Source organism: Abramis brama (genome assembly GCF_963993115.1).
Source record: "Abramis brama genome assembly, chromosome: 19".
Lineage (NCBI taxonomy): Eukaryota > Metazoa > Chordata > Actinopteri > Cypriniformes > Leuciscidae > Abramis > Abramis brama.
The window spans coordinates 4,741,234-4,756,993 of NC_139981.1; the positions used below are offsets into that span (position 1 = coordinate 4,741,234).

At 36.4% G+C, this 15,760-nt stretch overlaps 1 protein-coding gene across 2 annotated transcripts in view; it reads left to right on the plus strand.

Moving 5' to 3' along the window:
- Window positions 1–15,760, plus strand: part of runx3 (RUNX family transcription factor 3) — a 59,840-nt gene that overhangs the window by 39,686 nt on the left and 4,394 nt on the right. For both annotated transcript variants that reach the window (XM_084093111.1, XM_084093110.1), the window contains 2 exons: window positions 4,492–4,650; window positions 10,501–10,572. In XM_084093111.1, coding sequence (XP_083949237.1) covers window positions 4,492–4,650; window positions 10,501–10,572 — 231 coding nt within the window. The remainder of the gene's footprint in view (window positions 1–4,491; window positions 4,651–10,500; window positions 10,573–15,760) is intronic.

Genomic DNA, 15,760 nt, shown 5'->3' on the forward strand with positions numbered 1-15,760 from the left:
GACTATTTTACATGTTTAAGAAAAAGAGGAGGGCCATCAAAATGATGAAATTACAGAGTATGAGAACTATGTTGTGAATTATTTTTGACTGACAATTGTGAAACAAGTGAACTCATTTTTTCTTTCATAAAAATGATTTTTTCAAGAAATGTTATATTATTCATTATTAAAATATTATAAAATATATTTCAAAATATATCATATTTTTGTTAAGGAGTATTTGTTGCACACATCCAAAAACACATATATAATTTCTCAGTGAAGTCACAAACACCCAGAAACACATGTGCGCTGTTACGCCCTTTTTTCTTTTAATGCTTTTCTGCATAAGACCTGAACAGGAAAAGCAAAGAGGGCGTAACAAACACTGACACTGAAAACACAAAGCGGTGGGTGACTGCCTCTGGCTCATGTATTGTCTAATGGATATGAATTAAGGACCAAAGATAATTATAAAAGAGACTCTTTATTCCCTCGGATTTCCACATGACGAGAAGTGTTTGAGACACTGTACAACTCATTACAGGGACTTGCTCAAGGCCAATAATGATGGCTTAACCACTACACATGAATATGTTTTAATTTCATTTCAATTAGGTAAATGCAGCTTCAATTTTTCATGTAGTTACAGTCATTTCTTCTTTATTTTCATGCATATGTTTGAAGGTAAAGTAGCTGTATCAGTATGAAAGAACCAAAAAAAAAAAGGTACAATAAAATTACTTTTTTTATTTAAGTATTGTCTTACTCCCAGGGTACTTTTGATATCATTAATATTCAAATTTGAGGGGCAGAATCTCAGAAACAGAGTGCCGTGTGCAGTTTGAGGTTGAATAGAGGCTCTGTTCGGGATTTTAGTTTACTCCCCAACACACTTCACTGGCACAAACCCATTTCCTGTCATGGGTTGATGGGATTGGTCAAGCACTGCGCTGACATCACAACAGCTCTCAGATGGACAGAGAGTGAGTGTGTGAGTGGTTCGAAAAAGAAGACAGGTGCAGTGATCTTAGCAGATGTAGAAACGTCTCCAGCGTTCGTTACTACGGAAGCACACTTTCAACTGAGGCCTCGGTAACCACACCTGACGTTCGCACAATCTTACTCCCACCAACTGTCAACTACAACGGTGGAGGATAAAACAGGTGGAGCTCTACATTCATTTAAAGTCATTTTCAAGTCATATAGAACTGCTTTACAATGCATTTTCAGAGATGGTAACCCTATTGAACAAATTCAGACTACTCTCATCCTCAGACGGGCCATCCAAAGTCTGTACACACACCATCCGAAGCATACTGTGCATAAAAACAGGAATCGCATGTTTGCATTGTGGGAGATCTAAGGTTTTTGTCAGTCTGCCTGAAAGTTGTGTTTACAAGATACTGAGTTGATATGCAATGAGCATTTTTACTAATCATTGAATTACCAAGTTAAATTTTTCCATGTCTTTTTTTATTGGTGTAAATGGCACGTAAAAAAAAAAAAAAAAAAATTAATTGTGGTTGGTCATTTTATGCCAAAAGTCAAAAGTATGTCTACAATTTCTGCAGAAATGCTTTTAAAAATGAATAATTTTAATGACACATAGCACATGAAAAAACGTCCCTCATTTCAGAAAATCCAGCAAAATCGTATTTTTCTCCAAACCTTCTTCAGTCGGTCGAGCTAAAGCTCGCGTTACCGTCTGTGCAGATCAATTTCACAATGTTATCAAGTGCCTATCAGCCCCATTTATAGACACCCGTACAAATATTAACAGTGTGCCCGCCGTAACATGTCTGGCCCTCCACAGCAAATGTCGAGTTTCAGTCCTGCCCAAATGCATACACACTCCGCCAGCGCTAAAAGAGCCTGTGTTCTGTCTGTCCAAAAGGGGAACATATGTTTCTTTCTTTTCATCGTTAAAGAGAGAGAATGAAGAGAGAGAGAGAGAGAAGGAAGGAAGCTGGGCGTATCAGTCAGTTGATCAGTGCAAGTATGAAAGCTGAAAGTGTGCGAGAGGGCCTCTGTGTACACATACTCCATGTGCAGAAAGTACGAAATCGAATGAATGATGACGATGGCTATACTTCATATATCCCAGAACTGTTAGTGGGCAGGATGGTTTTACTCTAAGAGCAACGATGAAACTTTAAGTAATGCTAAAACGGTTAGTCAAGATGAGGAAGACATAACATTAACCAGTTTGGTCATTTGTGGTTGTTCTTTTTACACTGAATTTCTGGTGAAAAATATGTGTTTGCATGTCAATCTGTGCATTATTTGTGTAAATTAGTCAGGGGTCATTTATGAACATTTAGTTCATTGCGTCTGTCACATGACAAATGAATGAAAGACTCTAATTTTTCATTCAGAAAGAAATTAAGTGATATCTTAATGAATGATCCATTGAATCATTTACTCAACCGATTCATTCGAAAACATTGAATACCCAATTCAAGTGTCTTTGAGTCATTAAATCATTGATAATCGAGAATTATATGACAATCGATAATGATTATATGTTTACATGGTAAATATATTGTTTATATAATTTGTATATAATCTGATATATAATATAACCTGACAATCTGATCATGCTTCTTCTTTTGTGACTTGACAAATTACATTTCAGTACAAATTAATCTATGCTGCATGAAAAATAACACACACCCTAACCCATGGTGAAACATTAAAATGCATGTGAAGGTGAGAATTTGATTTGAATATCTTTATTAAGAGGTTGTGGTGTACATCTATATCTCCATCATGCAGTGTCTGTTGCAGTTGTGTTCATCCCAGTCCATTTCCCCATGACATGTGCGTGTATGTGTGTATGAGAGGGATCCACTCTAATTAGTGTGTCTGTGTGTGTCCTGTGGTTATGATATCATTCTCACAAAAAGTCAACATTCCTGTCTAAGTGCCCCCTTACCTATGAAATATTCATTCATCCATAATAATTCAGACAGGGTGAATGTAGCCAGGGCAGATGTAGGGTTTGACCCCACAGCCGTAACACTGCTCACACTAGTGCCTGAACAGAAAGGGTTTAACTCTATGACTTTACAACTGCATTAAGAAGATATACAGGATGTCAACAAATAAAGTGACTTAAGAGTGCAGCTTTAAAACAAATGCTTACTAAAAGTTAGTGCCTGAGGTAAAAAAAAAGTAATATTTATGACTATGCATTGCGTTTGACTGCTCTTTTGTGCCATAGGAGCTGTAAAGGAGATCTCAGTTGTTTTGCATTTCAGTGTTAATTTTGTCTCCTGAAATGTATTGAGAGAAATAAAAATAGACACAAATGAGTCATACAGTAAGAGTAGAACTAGAAAATGAATGTGGATAGCAGCTCATATCATTTGATTGATGTTGATTGCAGATTTTTGGAGACATTGTTGAGATCTTTTCTCAAACACTTGTGAGATCTCTTCTTTTTCTCGTGAAACATCTGAAAAGTAGGGGGAAAAAGTATTTAGTTGTTTTCTATTTAATCTCATTGCAGTCTTGGAGAAACAACTGGGAAATATTTTTTTCTTTCCTCTGGGATTATGTGTTTGTTTATCTCTCACTTTATAAACAAACCAAAAAGTACAAAAAAATGACTATTTATCATTTAGATCGAATGAGAGAGGGAGACAGTGCATGGCAGCAAATGGAGGGAGCGATAAACTAACAGAAATATTACCCCAGGGGTAAAGAAAAACGTGGAGTGATGCATTGCCCTTGGGTGAAAGAGAGGGCAAGAACACACAAAATCCATATCACAGCGTCTGTTATCTCTCTGTATCTGAATAAAACATTCAAATACAGCCATTACTCCACATTAAAAACCACAAAATGTTCACATGTTCTTCACACAAGCCACTGATAGTCACATTAAACTCATCCATTAGAGCTGACCAGACTACACATATGATGATGATGATAGTGTGTGTGTGTGTGTGTGTGTGTTTGTGTGTGTGAGTGTGTGTGTAATTGCTATTGAAGTGGGATGGCAAATTATTGTCAGTGATAAACACACACACACACACACACACAAACTCATAGCGAGGATTTTCTTGGTGATTTCCTCTGTGGATCATCAAGCATTACATGAGTCACGACTGAGTACACAGCTCTGTCTGAAAGCCATAAGCTCTTTTCCAGACCATTTTACACAATATTTGTGTATTGTTATGCTTATTAGAACATGATGTTGTTAGTTTTGTGAAATGCTAATGTCAAAATTTATTGGAATCATTTGCGAGAGTTGCTGCCTATGTGGAGTGTGTGCATAACCATAAAAATGTTTATAGTAATGCATAACCATATTGTTTATTTGCATAAACAAGACAACTAAATGAGTCATTTGAAGTGCTTTAACAAGTTTCACATTTCTGGCTCGATTTATTTCAAATAAGTGTCTTAACTATAAATTGTCTGTACAAAAACTGAGGGGTGAGTCAAACGTATGTTCCGGTTCATTCTCATTCTAATAACCCATCGCATGTGTCTCTGCAGGTCACCGTGTGAAGCCGGACGACCCTCACAAGCAGTTTTCCGATCGCCTGAGTGACATCGAGCGTTTCCAGAGGGCCAGTCTGAGGATGAACCCTGGCAACGGGACCGCCCGCCCCCACCAATCCCATTACAGTCCCTCCAGCACCACACAGATACCAGGTGTGTTTTGTCCCTGGATGCCCTACAGATCCTGTGTATGTGTTTGTTAGAGTCAGACGTTAGCTCGTCACAACAACTCGCACCTCCACGTCTGGAATCTAGCAACCCCTCTCGATCTCGGCTCCCACGTCAGCGTGTGTGATAGTGGGCGAGGATACGTTCTCAGACGCATGTAAAGACCTTTGAGCATGATGTCTGCTAGCAAAACAGCAAAACTCTCACTCTCTCCAAGGCACGTATGCACCTCGCTTACAGTCTATCTTTCTATTTTCTGTCCCTCTCGCTCAAATAAACATACACACCCAGGCACTTTTCGCACCCCACCCTTCACTCACCCACCTGTTCTCATACGCGGCAATGTGTGTGTGTTGCTGAAATGTGCTTCTTTTATTAATTCTTGTTTGCTCACTGTTTCTGCAGTGTAGACTGAATCACTCACATTTCTAAAGAACTCAAACTGGTGTGTTTTTTTACAGCCATCTGAGAAGTCGTGACTCATGTTTCAATCAAACTCTCATAGTTGCTCATCTCTGCTCAGCACAGTCATTAGCTAAGAAAGATCAATCGTTCATGAGCATTTTGTTTAGTTCTTAGGGGCGTAAACTTATGAATGTATTCCTTACTACTCTCGATTTGTAAGTTGGATAGTGTTTGTAAGCTGGATACACAGTGAAATCTTGTATATCAAACAGATTGGCTTTGATTTTGTCATTTCGTTAAACAATTTCGCCTTTTTTATTTGTTTTTGTTTGCTCACTGCATCTGTAGTGTAGGCAGAATCGCTCATATTTCTAATATCAACTCAACAGAGTTGGCATGTGTTATACGATTATCTAAGCAGTCGTGACTCAACATCTCTCTGCGATCCATCAAAAAGCGAGAAAGACCAAATGCTCCCGAGGGGCGTATCACGGCCTGCAGTTCTTTCATCTTTCTTTTATTCTTTTGACCATTCACATGTGAAGTCAAATAATTAATAATATATAATGAGAATAATGAGAATGATTATAAAAATATGTAATAATTATATCAAGAAAAACATTTATATTATAATTGATATAATGATCAAATATATTTTATATTAGTATAAAATGATTAGTTAAACATTTAAATATTTGTGCATAAATTATATATAAACTATATATATATATATATATAACTATATATATAATTTATTTCTATTTCAAGGCATTTAGACAAACAATACCTTGTGTTTGGTTAGGACATGATGTAAAAGTCAAATAATTAATAATATATAATGAGAATAATGAGAAAGATTATAAAAATATGTAATAATTATACCAAGAAAAAAATGTATATTATAATTGATATAATGATCAAATATATTTTATATTAGTATAAAATGATTAGTTAAACATTTAAATATTTATGCATAAATTATATATAAACTATATATATACGTAACTATATATCTAATTTTGTTCTATTTCAAGGCATTTAGACAAACAATACCTTGTGTTTGGTTAGGACATGATGTAATGGTCAACCGGAACCAATAAAAGGTTGGTTTCTTTCGTAACCGTCATTATTTCTGACTAGTTTATCCATCATGCGCTGTTGAATTAGAGGCGCTGGATGTTTCAGTGGTGTTTTTGTTTGGGGTATTTGGTAAATTCCTCCATCAGATTGACCTAAATTCTGAAGGGTGGACTCTTATTCTAGCATTCTTGCAAAACCAAAGCTGTGACTCATCCAGAGCTCAGCGCGAGAATAATGGGAGATTTACACTTACCGCATCAGTGTGTTTGAGCGGGTAAAGTACGTCTAGTATCCATATCTGCAGGTGGATTAGGACAGGAATTATGTCTTCATGGAGCTGTCAGAGGCCAAGACTGCCGACACACACATTTCTAGCAGACATAACACATTAACAGAGCTTTAGCTGTCGGGAGACTGCGTGTCTGTCACTGCTGTAGGCCGGTGTGTGTGATACATCAAAACCTGACTGTTATGTCTGATATTAACACTGTCTCTCTGTCTGTCTCTCGTGTCGTCCCAACTTCATCTTTATATCTAAATCTTAACACACACACACATTGTGTCAGACAGCTCTGTGTGGTATGAGGTTTGCAGACAGACATGTGTAAGATAGACATGTTTAATCAGATTTATTACCTTCATCACACAGTAATTAGATGGTCTCTCATTCCACCTGAGTGATGCAAACTGTGTGTGTGTGTGTGTGTGTGTGTGTGTCTGGTGTTGATTGCATCATCCCAGAGTCTTGAGGTTAGCAGATTGTTGATGACTGTAAACAGATATTAAGTTACAAAATTCACAGCACAAACACAGACATGGTTCATAGTTAAACAGATTTGTCAAAGCACACAGCGCCGTCCCACAAACACGTACACACACCTATTGTCATGCCAGAGGAGCAGGGAGGCGAATTCAAGTTGGCATTAGTTAACATGCAGCAACTTGCTTCAGATGAAAATAAAACGAACAAGGAATAAACAAACGAAAAGTTCATTTGAGTTCATTGAAGAGAATAAAAGAGATGCGGGCAGAGCTGTGTGGTGTGTGTACTCATGCGCTCATGCACATCCCACAGTCTGCGCAACTGACAAACACATCAAATTTATCTGTCAAATATTTTCATTTATATTAATTATATGTTGTTATATATTTATTAAATGATAATTTTGTAAATTTGTAAATTATCATTTTCATTATATATATTATATGGCTTGAGAGCTGGAAGGGAATGTTCTTAATTGTCATAAAATAATGGCAAGCTGTGCAAGACAGTCAGTGAACGGACAGTCCACTCCGTGTGTGTGTGTGTGTGTGTGTGTGCGTGTGTGTGTGTGTGTGTGTGTGTGTGTGTGTGTGTGTGTGTGTGTGTGTGTGTGTGTGTGTGTGTGTGACTTCAGAAAACGTTTGAGAGTTTTAAGTAGGTGTGGTGAAAGATTTGACATAACCTTCATGACTTCATGGTGGCTGTGTTTGTTTTTGCTGGTCCTGACGAAAGCATGCATTTCCACTCAGTGTTATACAGCTCTCTCTCTCTCTCTCTCTCTCTCTCTCTCTCTCTCTCTCTCTCTCTCTCTCTCTCTCTCTCTCTCTCTCTCTCTCTCACTCGCTTTCTCTCTCTCTCTCTCTCTCTCTCTCTCTCTCACTCGCTCTCTCACTTGCTCTCTCTCTCTCTCTCTCTCACTCGCTCTCTCTCGCTTTCTCTCTCTCTCTCTCTCTCTCTCTCTCTCTCTCACTCGCTCTCTCACTTGCTCTCTCTCTCTCTCACTCGCTCTCTCTCTCTCACTCGCTCTCTCTCAAATTCAAATGAGCTTTATTGGCATGACTTGTACAGTATTGCCAAAGCATTGGCCATTACATAAGCAATGAACAAATAATCAATAAAGTCAATAAATCAATCAGTAAACAAATCAATCAGTAAACAATTGCATAAATACATTTATATAAACAAGAAAAAAAAGAAAAAAAAACACCTTTGTACATTTGTACCAACATTCAGACAAGATAAGAATGATTCTGACTGCTCTCTCTCTCTCTCTCTCTCTCTCTCTCTCTCTCATATTTCATATAGATAGAAAAAACACACCATCTATCATTAGTACTTCACAACAGGGTATTTAAATTAATCAGTAAATAGTTTATTTGATCAATGAATGAATCATTTACATGACTGAACTGATTCACTAGAACAAACTGATTCAGTAGTTCAGTCAATCTACACTGCTGTTTGTTGGCATTATAGCCAAAAATAGATGAGTTCCTGTCATCCTCGTCCTCTCAGAGATGCACATATTGTACTGCTCACAGACAGTTTCTGTGACACTGCTTTAATAGCAGTAGAGATCTGTCTGTTATTGACGTTGTGCAACGGCCAATCAAAATATTTGAGTGAGATGTTTATTTTCAGCAGAAGCACCAGCTGTGGCCTGAATAAGAGCATTTATACTGAAGAATTTATCATTGTGCAGAGAAAACCAGAGAGAGAGAGACTGGGAACAGTGTGCCATTAGTGGTGTTTGCTAAGGCAAGCATCATTATTACTATTGCACATACTTATGGATATAGGGATTTATTCAAACTCCTTACCCTAAGTATTAAACTCTAGTGTGTAACATGTCCCGTAATGCTTGTTGAGGACATATGTGCTTGTATTTTTGGATCTGATCTGATTTATGACTTTAAAAATAAAATGGGCAAATTGAGTAGACTTGTATTGAAGGAGGGACTCGGGCCATCTAGAGACCAGAATATGACTTGGGTAGCAATGATCTCTCCAGAACACTCTAGAAACCACGACTAGCATCATGCTGACAAGTTTTGCATGGACAAGCACCACTCATATTTTTCTCAGAAAATGTAAAAATGTAGTTGCATACGTCTCATATCTCATACGTGTATGTGTGTGTTGCAACGATTAGCTTGTAACAACTATCTCATCTCGGACTGAGAGCAAACAGGATTCATTTGCATGTCAAATTGGCAGTTCAGTGCGCTGACACACACACACACACACACACACACACACAAACATTCTCTATATTTCCCAAAGTATCTTATTTTAGACTTGTGCAGCGACTGTTGCGTTTGTGTGTGCGAGACAGCTGCGTGTTAATGCTGATGGAGTGATTTAAAAGCTCAGATCATACACACACACAGGCATCACGCGCTAAAGATAAGATATGTGATAATCACACACACCTTTAACAGACACCCAAAATATCATTCCTCGTGACACGCTGATACTTTTCTTGGCTTGTCAGCAAAACAGAAAGATTTCAAAGTTATCTACTCATACACATGCATTTTGACAGATGGAGCTCTAACGTGTGTGTGTGTGTGTGTGTGTGTAACGTGACACCAGCATAAGATTTCATGTTTGTTTTTCTCAGCACCTTTGATGAAAACACTAGCAGCTCTTTCACACTGAGCGTGTGTGGACAAATTCACTCTGTTGCAATCCTACAAACACACACAGATAGGGCTGGGCGGTTATAATATTCACTGTTTATTCATGATGATTTTGCTGCCTAATTAAAATTAAGCAACAGCATCTCCGGTTTGAACTTCGTTAGCAAAAATGATGTTGGTAAGTTCAGATGACTTCCAATAATCAGTTTAATCCACTGTCTGTTTCGTTCGGTGAACTGATTCAAAACCGATTCAACAATTAATGTTTCATTTTTCTAAAATTCAGAAATGTTTACATTTAATAAAATGTTCAAGGAAAATATGTGTTGATAAAAATTGCTGTTTATTATTATATATTGTTATATTGCTGCATATAAGTGAAAAAAATATATTTTTTATTATTTGTGTCAATTTAAAAAAAAAGTAAATAAATAGCAAATACATAAATATCAATATACAGATATCTTAAATATTGTCAAAAAAGTATATAGAATTTTCTTTTAACTGCATATACTTTTAACTGTCTTTTAACAGCGCTTTATTATTTATTGCATTCATATTTATGTTTTTTTTTTAATTTTATCATTACGTGTTATTATATCACTGCATATGAATTACATTTTATTTTATTATTATGTGTGTTAATTTACAGCAATTGTTAAGATCAAATACAAATTAAGAGCAAATTAATAGATATCTTAAATAATGTCAGAGGGATATAAAATATTACGATTTTTTAGCAATATCACATATCGCATTATTTATTTATTTTTGTATTAATATTTTGGTTTGATACATTTACAAAAATTGCATATGTGTGTGTGTGTGTGTGTGTGTGTGTGTGTGTGTGTGTGTGTGTGTGTGTGTGTGTGTGTGTGTGTATTGTATGTATCTCATAGATTACCAGTTGACAAGTGATTAAATATGTATATGTTTTTGTTGCAGGATTATGGCCAGATCAGATGGACCCTCCTGCACTGAAGACATGCAAAGTGGAAGATGACTTACGCTGGTCAGGTAAGAGACTTTACAAACACACACCGGTACACATTATGTCCATAAAGAATAAGAATTCACACAAAGATGTCGTTCCAAACCCTTTTGACTTTCTTTATTTCCTTTTTGTGGTGATCTATTCCGTACCCACACATCTTTTTCAGGAATATGATTTTTTTTTTTGCATAAATGTTCATTGGTGCTCTTTTATGTTGTTAGTAGTTTAATAAGAGAATGAATCACTGTTATATATAGATAATCAAAAACCACACACACACACACACACACACACCGTTTACCTCAAATGACTTCTTTGTCTTTGATATGCAGATGTGTGTGGGTGTGTTGCAGTCCTAATGGGTGAATCATAATATTAATGATCCAATCAAAACGCAGCATTTTTGTGGAGGGGGCTGAAACAAACAGAATGTAAAAAATTATCTACTTTCGCTTTCACACACACGCATGAACCCAGAAACAACAATAAACATTCTCTGTGTGTGAAATACACACACACACACCTGCTTTGGCACATACAAACACTCTCACTTGAAAACATTCACACAAACTCTCGCTGCCATGGACACACGGCCACATACCTGGAGCTGGCATGGTTTTCCTTCCCCGCGGCGACGCAGAATTCCTGCCCTTCCTGTTCCCGCAAACCCCACACATCCAAACCAGCAGAGTCATTTTTACCTCCACCACACACAAACACCCACCAGCCCTTGTGATATTTAAGTTATAGCTTTCTTTAATTGCACTTTGACTGATTTATTATTCCTAATAGACTTGCAGTTTGTCAGGTGGCATTTTTCAAAACACCAGATGGCAGTTTCATCATAATTCCTGCTCTGTAAAGTGAGGAAATATTTGACGTTTATTAAAGGCCACAATGCACACTGCAGCCAAATATACTATCACTCTTCTACTGAGTGTTTCATTTCAGTCTGTACAGTCTGTAGTCACTTATGGGAGTGATTTTTTTTTTTTTTATGCATATTTTCATGTATCAAAAATAGCACAAAAACTTTGCTTGTCAATAATCACAAGATAGTTCAGGATATTCACTCCTACATTTAATTGTGGTTGTCATTCTTTGCAGTGTGAACATGGCCAAAGAGAGTTTTAAAACTTTTTTTAAAAGTCTTATTTGGAAGACAAAATTCAATTTTAGAATTTAGATACTTGTTCTAGAACCCCCAAATATGGAATCATGATTCGATTCGATTCGATCAGAACATATTATTGCAAAGTTTACCAGAAAATATTTTTATTGCTCAGAGTTTGCTCTTACATTACTTAGAAGATTTAATGAGGTTTGTAAATATGTCTCATTTTAAGTATCAATTTTGTCTCGGATGTTTCTCTTCTCTTCTAAATCTTTAAAATAAGCAAAAATGTATTAATTGTTGACAGACAGTAAAAAGAACGTGAATAGCTCAGATCATTTGGTCTTGGAAGAACTTGATGAGAAATGTTTGAGCTCATATTGAGATGTCTGACTTTGATTGCAGGCTCATCTGAGCTCAGCATGAGACGTGTTTGAGATCGCGTCTGAAACTTTAGAAGAGACTACATCTGAGGAGTTGCAGAGTTTGCTTCTGCTCTCCATCTCATTGCTGTCCATGAGAAGCAGTTGTGATAGGATGTAGATCTAATTTGCACTTTCTCTGTCCTGTTGGTTCAGAGGCCATGTGTTCTCTGCTGCAGACTTGCGTGAGTGTAATGTTGACTCACCGCTCTGAACCGCGGCGATCAAAAACGCCTGCAGGAATTATGAGATCCAACCGTTCTTATATTTCATAATAATTGCTTCCGAAAGAACTGAATATTGATTCCTTTCAAAGTCCTAGAAAAGCAAAAGCTGCTTAATAATTGTGTGTTTTTTGGATCAATAATAATACAGTCATTTCAACAAATGGATTTTAGAGTCAACAAGGACAAAATTCCTCACTGGAGAAAAAAAAAAAAGAAGCATTCCTGATCTATTCACAAATGTGTCTCATTGTGATCCAGGTCTTGAATCAATGACCTGATTTGTAAATCTCCAGTACAGTATCATATGTTTGTGAATGGTAACCTGACCCATGCTGATGTATGAGATCGCAGCGCGGCACATGTCGGAGATTAGTTAGTTTGCATGCGACATGCTGTGTTGTCTTATGGACTACAGCTCTAACATAAACACACAAGATCTACATGTTTGCCTGCGTCTCAGGTTCTCTGCCTGTCAAAATGATATGCCATTACCTTCAGTTATCATTAGTCAACATCCAGTGCAAACATTGAGCCACTTCAGTCTTTTACCTACTTGGAAAACTAGGCTATAATAGTATTTGGTTGAAAGTTACTCAACCAGCATTTACAGTGATCTGCATCTGGACACTAAAGTCACATTTATAATAGATATACACACTTATACGTCTTAATATATTACATACTGAAACGATTAATCACGATTAATCACGATTAATCGCATCCAAAATAAAAGTTTGTGTTTACATAATATATGTGTGTGTACTGTGCATAATTATTTTGTATATATATATATATATATATATATATATATATATACACACACATGCATATATTTAAGAAATAGTTGCTTATATATACTGTATATATATATATATATATATATATATAATTTGTCTTATAAATATAAATATTTTATATATAAATAACACTTAACACATCTTAAATATATACATGCGTGTGTATTTATATATACAAAATAATTATGCACAGTACACACACCTATATTTTGTAAACATAAACTTTTATTTTGGATTCGATTAATCGTTTCACAGCCCTAATATATATATATATATATATATATATATATATATATATATATATATACAAAATGAAGATCTTATGGTTGTCAAACGTTAGTGGGACATAGTGTGCAACAACAGTTGGTTAAAAGTAATAGTTTGGGGCCACTGTGTATTTGACAGGTTGTAGCAATAGTTTGGTTGGTTCCTGTGGGTTTGTTTCACCAGTTGAGCAAAAAACCACATAGTAGAAACTCAAACCATGAACAAGTAGGCAAGTCTGGGATCCACATTATTTTCTGATTGTTAGATATGTGGTATTTTTGATATCCTAGATTCTGACGCAAATATACATGATTTGATTAGATTATATACAGAGTAACAAGTATATATTTCAGTCTTTATGTCTCTCTATGTCTTTCTCTCTCCTGGCCGCATGATTTGCCTGGTCCAGGTGTAATCCATCTGTTTTTGCATTGCCATTTTACAGGTGAGGGCCGAGATTTGCATCCTCACCAGAACCCTGATCCCCACTCAAACATGCAATTCCTGCTGACTAGCTACTGCTTGCTCTTCTGTTAACAAACAAAATCAGCAGTCAAATGAGGCAAACCTCTGTAGTGAGCCGGGTTACACGCTTGACTGTGGGCTAGTGGAACACGGCGAACTGAACTGCTCACTGGGATGGGGGAAGGATAACGTATGATAGGGGTCATTCTCATGGAACTGTGACAGTTTGTCCATCACATTTTTTTTGTAAAAATTACCGCTGAATTTTAAAGAAGTTCTAAATTGCCATGGAAGAACAATTCCCCCTCTACTATTCTGACTAGTCATCAACAAATATGTTAATATTCTTTATATTATATTATAAAATATTATATATTTTTATTTATATTAATATTGCTTCTGCTAAAAAATCCTGTTAACTGTTTTATTCATATTCATTTTAGTTTGAATCGTGAATCCAAAAAAGGGAAAACCCACACCAATATTTGGAATATTTATTTTATATTATATTAATATTCAATGTTAATATTGTTTCTGTAGAAAATGTGTTTTTTCCCTTAACCGTTTAAATTAATATTAATGTATTCATTAATAGTAATATTTTTTCTGTATGTTATTTTCCCCATAATTGTTTTTTCATCTTTATAATGTTATTTTCATCATTAATATTAATATTATTAAAGGGGAAATTTACATAGGTTATACCACATGCTTTCCTTCTCTTTGCTCTTTTAAAGAGTTGTTCCACTGATACTAATGTAGATCATGTGCATACATGGAAACACCGCAAACTAGTAAGTCTCGAAAGGGGGTCAATAATGTGTTTTCTATGATTTTTGTGGTACAGACATCATAAAGTATGTCAAAACATTAATATGGCACTATATGCAAGTTTTCATTGGCCAGGCATAAAATGAAACTCTCAATTTTTATAATAACAATAACAACATGTTTCTATCCACCAAGGGGATTTTCGATAGCCTGGTAATACCAAACTCTGCTACTTCGCTTTGCTTCGTAGACAGAGTCTGCTATTACGCTGTCTCAGACTGAGTACAGAAGCGAAATGAAATTGAGCGGAAGTACGAAGTCTGACGTAGTCAGGCTAGATGTTCGAGCAACCTTCTGGAAACTTTCATGTTGTTAGTATCCTGTGAGGCACTAGAGGGAGACACTGAGTCTGAACATGTGTGTGTGTGTGTGAGAGGGTAGTACTAGTGAGGGTTAATAATGTCTACAGTTTGGGTGTTATATCTGGTTTGCAGCTGTTTCTCAACTCATTTGTCAGATTTCCGCTTTTCGTAATTAATCTCGTATGGTGTGTGGTCCTGGTAAACCCTATGTTATGGGGACAAAATATCCCCACAAAGATTGGCAATATCTGAAATCCTTGTTCTTGTGGGGAATTTGTTTGGTCCCCATAAGGAAAACAGCTTATATATCAGACTAAATTATTATTATTATTTTGAAAATGCAGAAAGTTTTCTGTGATGGTAGGTTTAGAGGATAGAATATATATTTTGAACAGTATTGAACATTATGTCAATGGAAAGTCGCCATAAAACGTGAAAACCGAAAGTGTGTGTGGGTGTGTGTCACATGAGTCTGGCTGGAATTTGTGGCCATTTCAGTTGAATCAACAGCAGCTGAAATCTTGAATTCTCCTCGGTTCGAATCAGATCCTGGCCCCCCAAAAGTGTAAAAGAGAAAGTCAACACCCCTCAGAGAGAAAGAGAGAGGGGGGAAACCTGAAGTTGAGGATATTGAAATGGAACTGTATGCTTTTCTCTCTCTTTCTCTGTTTCTGTTTGTAAATGGACCCAGTGCCCCAGACAAACGGGGGAGAGACTTTTAAACAAGTCAGTGGCACGCACAGACGGCATTCTCCTCCCTCAGGCGCCTGCATGCCAAAGCCTGCT